The sequence below is a fragment of the Cajanus cajan genome, chromosome 6 (genome assembly GCF_000230855.2).
Source record: "Cajanus cajan strain Asha chromosome 6, NIPB_CcT2T_4, whole genome shotgun sequence".
In the NCBI taxonomy this organism is placed as follows: Eukaryota; Viridiplantae; Streptophyta; class Magnoliopsida; order Fabales; family Fabaceae; genus Cajanus; species Cajanus cajan.
Genome location: NC_138522.1, coordinates 53,445,229 through 53,461,571, shown reverse-complemented (window position 1 = coordinate 53,461,571; position 16,343 = coordinate 53,445,229). Strand labels below are relative to the sequence as shown.

Below are 16,343 nucleotides of genomic sequence, written 5' to 3'. Positions count from 1 at the left end.
CTTATTTAAGATAGCTTAAATTTTAAAAAACTTGTAAGCAATAGTCATAAAGTATAACTTGTAATATAAACTAATTATCATTTTATAAAGTTTACAAAAACTTAATTAACAATATATTATTAAATTAATATAGAATACCACTTTGACAAAATTTTTAAAAATGTTGTTATTAACATGTAAAATATTATTAAAAATCTTTAAAACATAAATTTTAACTTACATTTAATAAAATGTTGCAAAAGTATATTAATATTTACTCATAATTTAACAATATTTTTTTAAAAGTGTGTCTCTTTGTTGCTACACTTATTTGTTTATTATCAGCTGCTTAGTGCAAATGAATTTGCATACCATGTTATATTTGTCTAATTATAAATAACAGGGAATACAAACAGAAACAAATCATTCTGTTTATCCTAAAATTACAAAAATTGTCGCATGCAGGCCTATCTAGCCGGCATTATACAAGAAGTATTGGTGTATATGATCCAGCTTCATAGAATAACCAAGTTAAAATTTTGACTGTTTAAATTGAAACCAATACGCCTTGCTTTGATACTATACTATGATAATAGTATAAATACATCCTGCCGATAATTAACGTTGAGTTTTACAACAAGTTCATTCATTTTGACAGAATACTACAAATTAGATAGATTAGAGTTTGCAAAATTAATTTTAGATGCAATCAATATTAATAAAATTAATTTTAAATCGAAGTGATTTATGTTTAATATTTTTATTCAAAAAACAAGTTAGTATAAATATAATTTTTTTATTCAATATAAAGAAACTTAAAATTATTTTAAGGTTAAACATCTTTTTAATTTTGTAAAAAAAAAAATCGTTTAGCCATATAAATATACAAAAGTTTCCTTTTAGTCATTCCTTTTATGATCGTCGACTTTTGGTCTCTCATTTTGAAAAATATGCCATATTAAACCATATAGCTACTAACATTGTTAAGGCATCTAAGAGCAACTTCAATGGGAGTTGCTTGCCTCATCAAGCAACTCCAACATGAGTTTCTTACCATTGGAGAGGTATGAGGTGGCATCAAGAGTTTCTTGCAGAGGAGAGAGGGTTTTTTAGTGAAGCAATGGTTGCTTATTTTTGTGAACTGAAGGAGGCGCGGCGAAGGCGCGGGATTGGACGGCAGAGGCGCGCATTTGGACGGCGGTGGCGCAGTTGAACGGCGGAGGCGCGCTGGTGGACGTTCTGTCGCGGGTGGACATTCTGGCTGGACCTGCAGGCAACGGCGGCGGCGGAAGACGGGGTTTGAAGGTGGAGTTGGAAGAAAAGGAAAGGTGAAAAAAAATGAGAAAACCCTCTCACGAAGAGAAGAAGAAGAAAAAGAGACAGTTTAAGAAATAATAAATAAAAAATAGAAATTAAAAAATTAAAAATTAAAAAATTTATAAAATTTATAAAATTCAAATAATGATATTACTGTGTTAAATGCATCTAATGTATTTAACGAAGTTCTTTTAGGAACTGCTCCGACAGTGCAATACACCGTGAATAGAACTTAATATAATATGGGTTACTATCTGGCAGATGGCATATATCTAGACTTTGCTACATTTGTCAAGACCATCTCCATGCCACAGGAGGAAAAAAGGAAATTATTTGCCCAACGACAAGAATCAACGAGAAAGGATGTAGAGCGTGCATTTGGAGTGCTTCAATCTCGATTCGCAATCATACGAGGTCCGGCACGTTTTTGGGATGCCGCAATAATGAAAAATATAATTTATGCATGTATCATATTGCATAACATGATTGTCGAGGACGAGCGAGACACCTATCAAAATTATATTGATTATGATAGTATAGATTGACATGTCAATATCTGAAATATCTATAGGTGCTCATCCTAATTTTAGAACAACATACCTTCAAAGGAGAGTAGACGTTCATGACAAACGAATACACCGCCAACTTCAAGCAGATCTTATTAAACATATTTGGGAACGTTTCAGAAATAATAATGATGAAAATTAATTTCGTATAATGTTTATGTATTTACTATTGCTTTATTTTATTTTTAATATCTACTTATTGTGTATTTTTTCTCATAATTTTTTTTTATTGTAGTGCAATTGTCCTTTTTAATAAAAATTTTAATTTGGTTCATAAATGATTTGAAAAAAATTCTAAAAGTTGAATTTCTTAAATTTTTTACTATTAGAGTAAATTTCTGTTTGAGTTGTTTAATGCTAACATAACACACTAGGGACCACTTTTTTCATTTTCCAATGCATGAAGCAACTCAAATGAGTTACTTTCATTGGAGATGCCCTAAGGTAATGCCAAATCAGCAATGTCATGTGGACATTTTGGGTGACGTAGCATTTACATGATTATCAGGTGACATCTACATGTTTTTTATGTGATAAGTTTATTTTTACTAAAATAAACTTTATAAAATTTATAATTTCATTTTAGTTTCTATAAAATTTAAAATTTGGTTTTAATTCCTATATATAAAATTCATATTTGATTTTAGTTTTTATAAAATAAAAAGTTTGATTTTAATCCTCAATAATTTTAAAGTTGGATTTTAGTCTTTAATTTGTTATCCTATTTTAATAATTTTGTAAATATCTAATATTTTCTTCATCCTTTTTTCCATTCATCTTATAAGCATAATTATATAAGATTATTCAAATCATAGTTGAGAATTGAATTGAGAGTCAAATAGTAAGTTAGTTTTGATCAACACCCTAAAAATCAATCATATAAAATTGTAGTTTGTATATATATGTATTTTAAACTACTTTCAGGTTTTAACATTTCTAATTGAGAAATGTTAGTAATACATTATTTAATATATTCTTTAATTTAAATATACTCTTGTTATCATAAAAGTATTAATTATAAAAGTTCGATTGATCTCACTAGGTACACATGCAGCTGATTTAGTCATTAAGAACTAACAAGAATAAATTCAATATAATGAAAATAAATTGAAAACCCATAAATAGAAATGTCATAATTTCAAACAAGAGAAGGAAATTGATGGCAAAATTGTGGACCCCAATTTCATCTACACTAAGATTTTCTTCATTATGTCAAATCATTCTTAGTGTCTGCAATTAGGGTCTAAACAAGGGATTTCTTGGTATGGATCCCACGCCTTAGTAAAGAAATTGATTAGTACTTGTGTCATTAATTGCCCAAGTCGGTACGACTACTACCAATGTGGCAACTGCTTCAATTATCGTTGTTGTTCCTACCCTTGCCTAGAATGGTTTGGTTGCCTAGCCCTGATTTTATATTGAAAGACAATATGGATAATGAAGGAGAGGCTCAATTGCCCCGTAATTCCAATGTTGGAAATGACTTAAATCATCCCTTTAATCAGAGTGGGATCTATAAGGCAAGGATTGAGGAACACCAGTAGAATTGCTAACATGAAGGATCGAGAACCTCCATTAAGAGGAATCAGCCAACCCAATTTGTCGGTGTCTATCATGTGAGTGTCATAAGAAGTAGAGGTTGTGGAATAGCTTTTTCCAGTTTTGATCAGTACAACTTGTCCAACAATTCCCTAATATGGTTGACATGCATATAAATGGTTATATAATTTAATTGTACATAATGTTAATAATGATATATTATATCTTTTCCTATTCCATATATTATCAAGTTTGAAATAGGTTTCTACAAATGACCTTATAAATTTCGAGTTGAATAAGAAAAAAAATAAATTAATTAGATCTCGCCTCAGACTCACCTCTAATAATTAATAATGATAATTTTAAATAATACTGTATGTGTGAGTTGATGACAAGATGATATTATTAATAAATAAAACTTTAAACTAAAATCAAACTTTAAAATTTATTAGGATTAAAATCTTTCTTTGAATTTTACTAAAATCAAAGTATTGAACTTTGAGGGAACTGTAAAATAAAATTTAAAAATTCATGAAGACTAAAACTAAGCTTTAAATTTTATAAACCCTAAAACCAAAAAAAAAAAAACATTACTTTCCATGTTGTAGCCACTTGGATGCCATATCACCTAAATATGTCCATATGTAATGTACTTACACAACAATATGATTGCTAATTGTATTGACGTCGACGTTGACTAGAGTTTAATGTGATACTATTTTGGAAATAGAAGAACAAAGTTTGATGATTTTAAATCGAATGACTAAAAGTGAACTTTCTTATGTTTATAAGAAGGGGAAAAAAAAAGATGTTTAATAAATTATTTTAATTTAAAATTAATTTTGTATTCAGAAACAATTTCTTAATAAAGTCTTGTTAATCAGTATTTTAACATGATTTGAGCTGACTTAACATGAATTTAAACATGCATTACATATTCAGTGCTCAAACAAACAGATTTCCGGAAGAAAAAAAATTGTAATACTTGAACAAATTATATGAATAAATTTGAAAGCGATCATATATTCAATAGATAGATAATTAAGTTGGTAACTGATATTATCACACAACTCTCTTGATTTTTTGCATGATATCCTGGACAAACAAGGTCACATTAGAATGAGAGGATCCCCCATTCTCTACAGCCCTTTTAGCCTTAACTGCAAACTCTCTTACCCTTTTTCTTATTTCTTCACTTTCATTTGTCTCATCCATTAACTTTACTATTGCCCTTTCTACATCTTCCTTCTTCACCAGCACACCAACTTCCTCTTCTTCACCCCATGTAACAGGACTCTCCACCCCAACCTTCACTCCAACTTTTAATACTTCAACAACTAGACTTTCATTCAAAAATTGATCCCCAAATAGTGGCCATGTAACCATTGGCACCCCAGCACATATTGCTTCTAAGGTAGAATTCCAACCACAGTGTGTAATGAACCCTCCAACAGAAGGGTGTGATAATATTAGTAATTGAGGAGCCCAACCCCGAATCAGAAGGCCACGAGCACTGGTTCTTGCCTCAAATCCATCTTCCTGAATCCATTTTTCTAATGCTTCTGACTGATTTCCTTCCCTGATAACCCAAATGAAGGGTCTTTCTGATGCTTCTAAGGCTAAACCAAGCTCTATCAATTGTTGTGGTATTAAATTGCATAGGCTTCCAAAGCATGCATACATGACAGATCCTGGCTTTTGACAATCAAGCCAGCATTTCAAGTGGCACTCATCAATTGAGGCCTTATTACCTCTTTCAGCCTTATCCAAGGGATCCTTGTTACTATATGATGATAATGGTCCGAAACACCACACTTTATCGTTTCTCATCTTCTTGAATCCCTCTGCATATGCTGGCTCCAACTCTTCAAAAGAATTCATGATCATCCCATAAGCTTCCATTTCGGCTTCTAACATTGCCTCTTTGATATGTCTCATAGTACTTGCATTCATTGTTAGTCCTGACTGAGCTATGGTTGTTTCAATTTTGTCAGGGATACCAGGCACAACAAAGTAATCCGATTCAGTAGTTATGCTCTCGACAAGATTATGGATGCGTATATTAGACATGCAAAAGAAATAGAAGCAACTTACTCCAACAAAAGAAATCCTTGGAATATTAAATTTTTTAGTAATGTGGTTTGTATATGGTAAACACATATCAGAGATTATGCAGCATGGTGGTGGCGTTAACTCTTCGAATAGTTTTTCCGCTGGTTGTTGTAGAAAGGTTGCTGCATTGAAGAAACTGGCGGCCATGCCAAATGAAGGTAACATATCGAGATTCTCGCATCCATCAGGTACTCCACCTTCTTTGCATGGGAATTGAAGTTGAGCTAATCTGATATCAAAACCAGATTCAATATAACGATCAAAGATCGAGGTGAAACGAGCTGCATTATGTGGTGTTGTGACTACTGTCACAATAACATTGCGGTGCACCAATATTTTTGCAATTTCCATCATGGGAATCATGTGGCCTTGAGCCATCCATGGAAACAAGACAAAGTGGAGTTGCTGTTCTTTGGGAGCCATTTTTGTTGTGGAATGATATATATGGTACGATGAATTTACTTAAACATGTTTATGCTTGCGGTCCTTATATGCATTCATACATCGCTCTATAGGTGATGATGTACGTGCTTACCCAATATACGTTGGATTACGAGATAATATGCATTGGAAATTTCGTTGCCATATTTTGTCTGATTGATTTTGCATCATCTGTTGGAATAAATACATTAAGTTGGAAAGTTTATTTATGCATTGTCGTGTCCCTCTGTCAATGGTAAGCCGGCCACGAGAATCGTAATTTGGATCATGTAAATTAATGTGTTGCTTGGAAGAGGGGGAAGAATCTGAGTAAAATAAAAGAGAAATGGATGAAAATGGATTTAATTTGAAATAAATTAAAAAATAGTGTAAATTTTGTAATTATTTAATAAATTAAAATTAGGTGAAAATATAGAGAAAATTTGATATTTTAAATAGTTAGATTTTTATATAAAAATATATTTTTATTTTAAATAATTACATTTTTACATTTTTCTGATTAATTATTTAGATAATAATATAGGATAGTCTTGTCCATACACTTTTTTTTTGTTGTTGTTGAAAATTTCACAAATTCATTATCAAAAAAGTAAAATTAAATCCACCAACTCTATTACAATTCCTTCACAAATTTAATTAAATCATTTCCTCCGAAATACCGTCACGTTTATGAGGAGAAATTCTAACATCTTTATGAAGCATAATCATTGATAATTAATGCATGTGCTCCAACTAGATTTTTATTAGTTTTCATGTGTTAAATTTAACGATACAAAAACACTGCCGCAAGTTCTACATGATTAACAGGTTCATCCCAATAGTTACTGTTGGGGCAACAAAACTAGCAAAATTTGTTCCGGTATGAGCTCAGGAACTCACAGGAAAATTGAAAGAAGGAGAGGTCCACTAATGGAAACCCCATTTCTATGTCCTGAAATCTACATTATCAGTTGTATCGAATTCTAGGTAATGCAGCATAAGTACACACACAATAAATATTTCACATTCACAATATCTAATATTAAAATTCAAACTTTAAACAACTTTATTAAAACACATAAGTCGTTACCAATCAATTTTTATTTTATTATTAAATTTATAATGTAGAACTTTAACGTTTAAAATATTTAATAACATTAACATATATAACGGGTACTCTTTTCTCCTTTTGCGGGATGTCATGGGCCTGTAATTCCCACCTGCAATGTGCCTGCTTAACTTTCTTGTTTTTGGGCCTGAGGCCCTCGATAGAATAAAAGAAAAATTACATACTATATGATTGTCAAATTATTATTATTATATGTGACAAAATAATATAAAAGTTAATTACTTGTATATTGTCAGTGTAAAATTTTTTTACATCGACAACTAATTATATCTTTTAATTTTATTATATTATTATAAAAATATTTATTTTTAACAATGACATAATACAATTAAAAGATATAATTAATTGTTAGTATAAAAAAACTTTACGCAACTAATAATATAAACTCAGCGTCTATAAGCAGGACATACTCTTTTTATCCGTTAAAAAGATATTGTCTCAGAAGTCAGTCCTGTCCAGTCGGCGTGCATTATAAATTAATAAAACAAAAGAAAAACAATGTGCTAGTGTTTGAACTTTGACGGTAAAAAGTAGTGATGCCTCATTCTTAAAAAAAATAATAAATGAAAACAATCTAATTTTAGTCACTTGCAAAAAGAATTCATAAAGAAAATTACTCTAATCTATAATGTTTCTGAGTCAAATAGTTACATCCCACTAATGACAGAGATTTATTAGAAAATTCATCAACGCGCGGAAATACTAAACTTAATGACAGATGTCATGAACAGCATTTGAAAGATAGATAATTAAGTAAAAAACTAAAAGGTGTGGCCTTTTACTATAAAAATGGTTTATGTCAAATGATCATATTTTAGTCATGATTTTTCTTCATGATATCCTGGATAAGCAAGTTCACATTAGAATGAGAGGATCCCCCTTTCTCTACGGCTCTTTTAGCCTTATCTGCAAACTCTCTTACCCTTTTTCTTCTTTCTTCACTCTCGCTTGTCTCATCCATCAACTCCATTATTGCCCTTTCAACATCTTCCTTCTTTACCATCACACCAATTTCCTCTTCCTTGCCCCATGTAACAGGACTTTTCGCCCCAACCGTTACTCCAACTTTTAGTACATGCACCACTAGACTTTCATTCAAAAACTGATCCGCAAATAGTGGCCACGTCACCATTGGAACCCCAGAACAAATAGCTTCTAAGGTAGAGTTCCAACCACAGTGTGTTATGAAGCCTCCAATAGCAGGGTGAGATAATATTAACAACTGAGGAGCCCAACCTCGAATCAGAAGGCTTCTACCATTGGTCCTTTCCTCAAATCCATATTCATTAATCCACTTTTCCAACCCTTCTGAATGACTTCCTTCCCTGATGACCCAAATAAAGGGTCTTTCTGATGCTTCTAAGGCTAAACCAAGCTCTATCAATTGTGGTGGCGTTAAATTGCAAAGGCTTCCAAGGCATGCATAGATTACGCTCCCTGGCTTCTGACAATCAAGCCATTTAACGTGTGGTGACACATCAATTGAACCCCTTCCTCTTTGAGCCTTATCCAAGTGATCCTTGTTAACAAGTGACACAGGACCTATACACCACACTTTTTCTCCTCTAACCTTCTTGTAGTCCCTTGCATATGCTGGCTCCAACTCTTCAAAAGAATTCATGATTATCCCATAACTAGCCATTTCTGCTGCCATAATTTCACTACGAAACTTTTTCCATGTTTCATTGATCGGTTGTGCTGCCTGTGCTATGGTCATTTCAATCTTGTCAGGGATACCAGGCAAAACAAAGTACTCCGACTCGGAAGTTAAGCTATCCTCAACATTATAGATGCGTATATTATGCAGACATAAAAGACAAAAGCAACTTGCTCCAACAAAAGAAATCCTGGGAATGTTGTGTCTTTTGGCGATGTGAATTGTGTATGGTAAACACATATCAGATATTATGCAGCATGGTGGTGGTGTTAACTCTTCGAAGAGTTTTTCAGCTGGTTGCTGCAGAAGGGTTGTTGCTTTGAAGAAAGCCGCGGCCATGCCAAGTGAAGGTATCATATCGAGATTCTCGCATCCATCAGGTACTCCACCTTCTTTGCATGGGAATTCTAGTTGAGCTAATCTGATTCGAAACCCAGATTCGAAATAACGATCAAAGACTGATGTGAAACGTGCTGCATTGTGAGGTGTTGTGACTACTGTCACAATAACATTGCTGTGGACCAATATTTTTGCGATGTCCATCATGGGATTCATGTGGCCTGGAGCCATCAATGGGAACAAGACGAAGTGTGGCTTGTGTGCTTCGGAAGCCATATTTTCTTGCACTGAAATGATGAGGTACAACCAATTCTCATCATCTTGTTTATTTATGCATTGGTGAGTGGTCATGTAAGCTCTTACGTAATCAAGCTTATAGTTGGAGTATGCTGTTAGTCAAGTTTTGAGACCTTTTGTCTGCTTATTTGGGATAAGATTTGGATTTTGGACACATGATAGAGACATGCGGTGTTTGTATTATTCGTATGTTCAAACACCATGTATGACTCCCTGGATATTTCAAATCGACATAGCTAGTAAAACTAGTTGCTATGGGGACCCATGAACAAGAAGCAGTGTTTACAATTAATTATTTCTATGCGTCAATTTGTTTATTGTCCCTTGCACGCTAGCTGGTCCATGAGAGTCGTAATCAGAATTAGAATAATGACTAATGGAATATACTACCATGGAAAAATTAAGACCTAGAGCACCAATAACCAAGGCATGATCCGAGAAGATTTCCAAGTTCATTTTTCATTTTCTCTTTCCTTTTTTTCTAAAAAAAATGATAAATAGACAATTTATTCTAATATTTTGTTAGTAGAGTATCGATTTATTATAATATTTAAATAAAATGATAAAATTAATTTTAATCTTTTTGAACTTATGGTTGACAATATTATAGTATATATAATTATGTATAAACATATTAGTTATGTGTAAATAGTCCTGACAATTATTTTTATGAATTTTTTTATTTATTTATTGTGTCTTAATAAATTATTATTTAAACTTAAGTTAATTTATTTAATGTTAATAAATATTATATAAAAATGATTATTAAGTGAATTAACCCGCTAACTCATTAATAAACAAAATAAATTAAAATGTTAACCTCACTTTACTATAATGGATTAACCTATTTTTTTAACGAGTCAACAACATGACCTGACTATGAGCGGGTCAACCTAAGTCAATTTTATAGCATGGTTTAGAATTTTATAAGATTTTTATAAAAAAAATTAAGTAAAAAAATTTGTTAGTATTTAATAGGATTTTATATCACTTAAAAATGATTTAATGGTATTTAATCTAGATTTTTAAGATTTTTTAAAGAATCTATTAAAATTCATTAATATTCATTTGAGACTTTTTACAACTTAAATTCAATCTATTGGTATTCAAAAATATAAGAATTTTAAAAGATTGTTGTATTAGAGGAATTTTGAAAGATTTTTTTTAGTAATACCTATAAATACCAAATTTATAAAACAATTCAATTCAAACTCGTCAAATTTTGGAGGATTGTTTGAAGTGACATTTTAAGTGTTTCAAGAATTTTCAAGTGAGTTTTTCATCTCTCTTTTTTTCATGTTCATGTCTTCTTCATTTTTTCTCTGTTAATAATATTACACTATTGCTCATATATAATACTGTATTATTATTTTTATTTTATTTCTCTATTTGGTGAAACTCCAAAATGTAAATGATAGTATCATTAACTTACTCTATTTTTCTCTTCATTCTCTTTAATTAAAATTATTTTATTTAGTTGAGTTTGTTCCTCAGATATATAACACAGAAAACGCTTTAATTTTTTATAACACATGTAGGGATGAGAATAAGTCAGACCTTAAATAAAGGTTTATGATCTAGTCTCTTTAAAGTCTGGTCTGGGTATATAAATTTTAATTTTAATTTATTATTTTTAAGTAATTTAATTTATTTTTTTATGTTTTAAAAATATTTAATATTAACTTTTAGTCCAAATTAACATGAATGATATTAATAAAATTTAATGAAAATATAATATTGAATATTATTTAAAAATTAGATGATAGATTCAATTTGATTCTATTATTTTTAAAATATTTAATTTAATTTTTTTAATTTTAAAAAAAAATGTTTAATTTTAAATATAAGAATAATATTAAATATTTTTTAAAATAAAAAATTAAATATTTTAAGAATAATGAAATTAAATTAAATTTTAAAAATAAATAATAAGACTTGTTTAAGTCTTTGTTTTTTATTACTCTCTCTTGCAGTATTTTATTTTTAATTTTTTTCGTTTACTGTGCATATGCACAGATCTCTAGTTTTATAATAAAAAAAACATAAAAAATGATATAAAAATAGATTTGGATTCTCTAGTGTTAACAGATCACATCTATGCAGTTCTAGAACTTTACTTGTCTGACAGAAAACAAGTGGGTAAAAAAATAGAGGAATGAGAGCGAAAGTTGATTTTTTTTATAATATTTATTTGAAAAAATATTTTATAAAGATTATTTTTATAAAATTATTTTACATATAATTTTATAATGATGAGATATTATTTATTTTAAATGTTTAATATTATTTTTTATTATTATTTAAAAAGTCTCTCACTTATTAAAATATATAAATTATTATTTTTATTAATGTGAATCTTATTTATATCTCAATAATTTTTTTTTTAAACAAAAAATTTAACTTTTCATACATTATTTCTCATATATATTTTTCACTTTTTTCTCTTTAATTAAATAATCAAATTTTTATTTTATTTTTTTATTTTTTATTTCTTTTTATTCTATTTCTTACCTAATCTTTTTCCTTTACCAAACATAAGTTAGATGTTCATATCCTTAAAAATGATGTGTATCAAAAAAATTTATAATAATTAGTATTTTAATATATAATATACATGAGAAGAAAAAAAGTTATCTAAAATTCTTACATATATACACAAAATTGTATATGAGAGAATCTAATCAATTGCAAAGATTCTCCACCGTAAAAATCTTATAAATAAAAAAAACTCTTTATAATGTGGAAACTTCCATGTAATAACGGTATTTTTTATAAAATATTTCATTGATAGACCTTTAATTTTGTTGTTTGTATTATTTATCTTTATATGATATTGTAATTTTTCTAGAATATCTTTTTGCTAAACACATTATAAAAACTAGCAAGACAAGGAGCTGCACCGGATTAAAAAATAATATATTTTTATAAACAGTTTTTTATAATTAGTTTTAAAATAAAATAATACAAATAAAATTAATAGTTATTTATCAATAGTTTCAGAATAAAAATATATATATACTAACACATGAAAGATAATTTTAACGAGTTATATCAAATAATTAAAAAATAAAATACTCTGTATAAAAATAGAAATTAAACCAGTTATCAAATACATTATTATAGAATTTATAATAAAATAAAATTTGTCCTGGCCGTAGTCACGTGTTACACTACTCTTTTACTTTTTTTTTAAGTAAAATTGAATTAAATAAGAGGAATACAAAGAGTACTCTAATCCATATACACAACATAATCAAAGTAGTGCACATATGACAACAGGAGATGATTAATGAAAACAACACTAACTATATACCTTCTAAAATAAAGAAGAAAAAAAACATTTTTATTGAAAAACATTTCTTACCTCTTAAATTTTAAAAAATTATAAATAAAATAAAAAATAGATAATTATGAGCAATTATTTAAAAATATGAATAATTATTTTATTTATTTATTTTTAATAATTAAGAGATATAATGATCAATTAAAAATAGAAGAAAAAAACTTCTTGTTTTTACATTTTATGTATTGGAAAGCAAAATCGTGGAAGAGGGCGCAACAGGGATGAATGCAAGGGCGATGTGGCAGTAAGTAATTAATTAATAACAAAAATATATTTTTTTAATGAATAATTAAGAAAATTATGATCGTTATGATTTTTATTATGTGAATATTCAAACTAAAAATACAAGTATATTTTCTTATTCAAATTAATAAATAATATTAATATATAATTTAATATACAATTGTGTTCGATATAATTTTTATGATTTCAACATTCAAATTAGTAATATAATTAGATATTAAAATTCAAACTAAATATTAGTATTACATAATTTCCAAAGCTTCCTTGCAATTTTGCTACTGTTCGTCACATTGTTTATATCATGAGACTAATTATTATACTATAAATTATTATAGTCATTATTAGTATAAAGAAATTTTTCTACCACTTTTAAGATTGTCTTCTCTTTATAATTTCATCTTGTTGACAAAATCTGTAATACATATATTATTTTATAGATTCCAAAATAAAAAATTTCATAATGTTTATATAATCTCACAAAATTGTAACTTTAGAATTTTTTTTTGGCCTTTTACACCGCTTTGTAACTTGCAAGATAGTTTCAAAATATATCACGTTAATTTCTTTAACTGTTTTGACATTTGAAACTTTGCCAAAAATTAAATAGTTTACTCTTAGGCGAATCAATGATAATGTCAAATAGTTTCTCCTAACAAAACAAAACAAATATTAAACTTAATAATTAAGTTTACTTTCTTAACAACTAAAGATATTGATGAATGATGTTGTCTCCACATTACATCAAATGCTGCATTACCGAGCCGAAATGTTTGAATATAATTTGCCGCTTGATTTAATTTTTTTAACCGACAATTCCCATAAGATGAAGCAATCAATTACACACAGCACTGTGACACAGATGAAGCAGACAATCAATATATCCAAAATCTGAAGTAAGCAATCAGTATCGCACACGCCCTTGCAGTGGCGTGACACGACTGGGCTTAATTCTCAGTCTTTGCAAAATGCTACACAACCACACTAAAATAAATAAATAAAATTAAACGGTCCGAATTTTTTTCAATAAAAAGTATGATTCCAAATTATTATATATGATTCACAGAAGAAAACATTTCAGGCTTGCATGTGCATCTCCAATTGTTAGATTAAGTAACACGATCTATGGGGAGAAAATGACAGTGCAAGGATATGCAGATTGTGATTGGACAAAGATGAAATATTTATTTTCCCCTTGCCTTTTCTAAGTTCCTCTCACTTATGTCTCGTTCAAAATTCGTGAAATATAACGACATTATTTGTTTAAATACAAATAAGTTAAATTATTTTAGAAAAGTCTCATATTCAAATTTTATAAAAATAAAAATTATTGAGATAATTAATCAAATTCTTTAATAAAATTTAACAACAAAATTAATAAATATAGATGATTACTTAATAAAATACAACATATTCATGATACAATTGTTTTTTGCAAACTACAGTGTCTAACAAATACACCCTACATAAAACTGGACAATGACAATTTTTTCCCACTCACACCATTTAAGATAAAAAATAAAAAAGAGAAATTAAAATTTAATTTTCTCTCCTTTTTGAACCTTAAAAAATATGGGTGTCAAAGCAACTTAAATAAAATGAGTACGCAAATATCACTCTAGATAGTTGAAAACAAATTAAGCACGACATGTAAATTACGAGTCTTTAGGCGTCAGCTTCATATCCTCCTCACCATTACATGATTGTTGCATAATGTCTTGGATAAGCAAAGTCATATCAAGATGAGAAGAACCATCTTTTTCAACGGCTCTCTTTGCCATCTCACTGAGTTTGCCTGCCCTTTCTCTTCTCTCTCTACTTTCTTCATTATCATCATCCATCACCATGCATATTGTCTTCTTAATATCTTCCTTTTTCACCTGCAAACCTACTTTCTCTTCCTCTCCCCACTTCATTGGAATCTCTACCCCAACGCTCACACCAATCTTCAACACTTGAGTAATGAGCTTCTCATTTAAAAATTGGTCACCAAATAAAGGCCAAGTAATCAATGGCACGCCAGCACTTATTCCTTCAAGTGTTGAATTCCAGCCACAGTGTGTTAAGAATCCTCCAATGGCAGGGTGTGATAATATTAGTACTTGTGGAGCCCAACCTCGAATTATAAGGCCTCTCCCTTTGGTCCTTTCCTCAAACCCTTCTTCCATGATCCACTTTTCCAACTCTTGGAACTTACTTCCCTCCCTAATAACCCATACAAATGGTCTTTTAGTGTCCTCCAAGGCCAAGGCCAGCTCCACAAGCTGCGAAGGAATCAAATTACACAAGCTTCCAAAACAAACATAGAGCACAGACTTGGATTGACGCAAATCTAGCCACTTGAAGCAATGGTGCTCATTAATCGAGGCATGGTTGCCTCTTTGAGCCTTATCTAAGCCTTCTTTGTTACAGAATGAAACAGGACCAATGCACCACACCTTATCATTTTTCACCTTCTTGTAATCCCTCACATATGCCTTCTCCAACTCTTCAAACGTATTTATGATTACCCCATATGACTTCATTTCAGCATCACGAATTCGCTCCATGTAGTCATTCATCTCTTCATTGAAACTTGTGACCGTTCCAGGTAATTGATCTTTAGTAACTTGAATTTGGTCAGGTATGCCAGGTATAATGAAGTGCCCGGATTCTGAAGTGAGGCCTTCCGAAACCTTTGAAGTGTGTATCATGTGTCGACAATGGAGGCAGAAGCAAGAAAAACCGTGGAATGAAATCCTTGGAATATGAAACTTCTCAGCTACTTGAGCAGTCCAAGGAATGCAAAAATCAGAGATTATGCAACTTGGCTTGGGTGTTAGCTGTTGAAACAATTCTTCTGCAGGCTTCTGGAGCAAGCTGATGGCTAGGAAGATTTTGTAGATCATATCGCTCGAAGCTACCATGTCGAGGTTTTCACACCCTTCAGGTAGTCCTGCTTCTTTTGATGGAAAATGAAATAGTACTAACCGAATTTGAAGGCCGGATGAAATGGCACGAGAAAGAACCGAATTGAAACGTGATGCATTTTTTGGGGTAGTGAAAATGGTAACTGTTACTCCACGTTGAGCCAGTAGTCTTGCAATGTCCATCATGGGAATGATGTGACCTTGGGCCATCAAAGGAAACAAGACGAAGTGAGCATTGGTTGTTTGGAAAACCATGGCTATAGGCAGGGAATAGGGATATGAAATGAGACGTAGTATAGTTTGTCACTCTATGTTGGAGTTGGCCTTTGTTGTGTGCATTGATTGTACTTGTACCTATTTATAAAGTGAGACAGTTTCTAAGCTCTCGAACTTCTTAATGTGTGATGACGTAAGAGCATATGCAATGAGCCATAAATTATTGAAGGCACGCGCTTGTGGTGCATGTATTGGATTGGCCTGAAATTATTAAGTGGTC

At 30.2% G+C, this 16,343-nt stretch overlaps 2 protein-coding genes and 2 pseudogenes across 2 annotated transcripts; 1 reads left to right on the top strand and 3 right to left on the bottom strand.

Annotated features, from left to right (window-relative positions):
- Positions 1-1,020: 1,020 nt before the first annotated feature.
- LOC145958761 (uncharacterized) lies at positions 1,021-2,563 on the top strand (annotated as a pseudogene).
- A 1,321-nt stretch (positions 2,564-3,884) lies between these two features.
- On the bottom strand, positions 3,885-5,936 carry LOC109796398 (UDP-glycosyltransferase 73C10 pseudogene; annotated as a pseudogene).
- A 1,726-nt stretch (positions 5,937-7,662) lies between these two features.
- Positions 7,663-9,589, bottom strand: LOC109797002 (UDP-glycosyltransferase 73C6). Its single transcript, XM_020356883.3, has one exon. It carries the CDS (start codon positions 9,407-9,409, stop codon positions 7,877-7,879), a length of 1,533 nt encoding a protein of 510 aa, XP_020212472.1. The 5' UTR covers positions 9,410-9,589; the 3' UTR covers positions 7,663-7,876.
- A 4,723-nt stretch (positions 9,590-14,312) lies between these two features.
- Positions 14,313-16,189, bottom strand: LOC109796714 (UDP-glycosyltransferase 73C2). Its single transcript, XM_083077628.1, has one exon. It carries the CDS (start codon positions 16,100-16,102, stop codon positions 14,594-14,596), a length of 1,509 nt encoding a protein of 502 aa, XP_082933754.1. The 5' UTR covers positions 16,103-16,189; the 3' UTR covers positions 14,313-14,593.
- Positions 16,190-16,343: the final 154 nt, after the last annotated feature.

Bases quoted from the DNA above. Each gene is read 5' to 3' on its own strand.
- LOC109797002 (XM_020356883.3), bottom strand. From the start codon at position 9,409: ATGACCACTCACCAATGCATAAATAAACAAGATGATGAGAATTGGTTG.
- LOC109796714 (XM_083077628.1), bottom strand. From the start codon at position 16,102: ATGGTTTTCCAAACAACCAATGCTCACTTCGTCTTGTTTCCTTTGATG.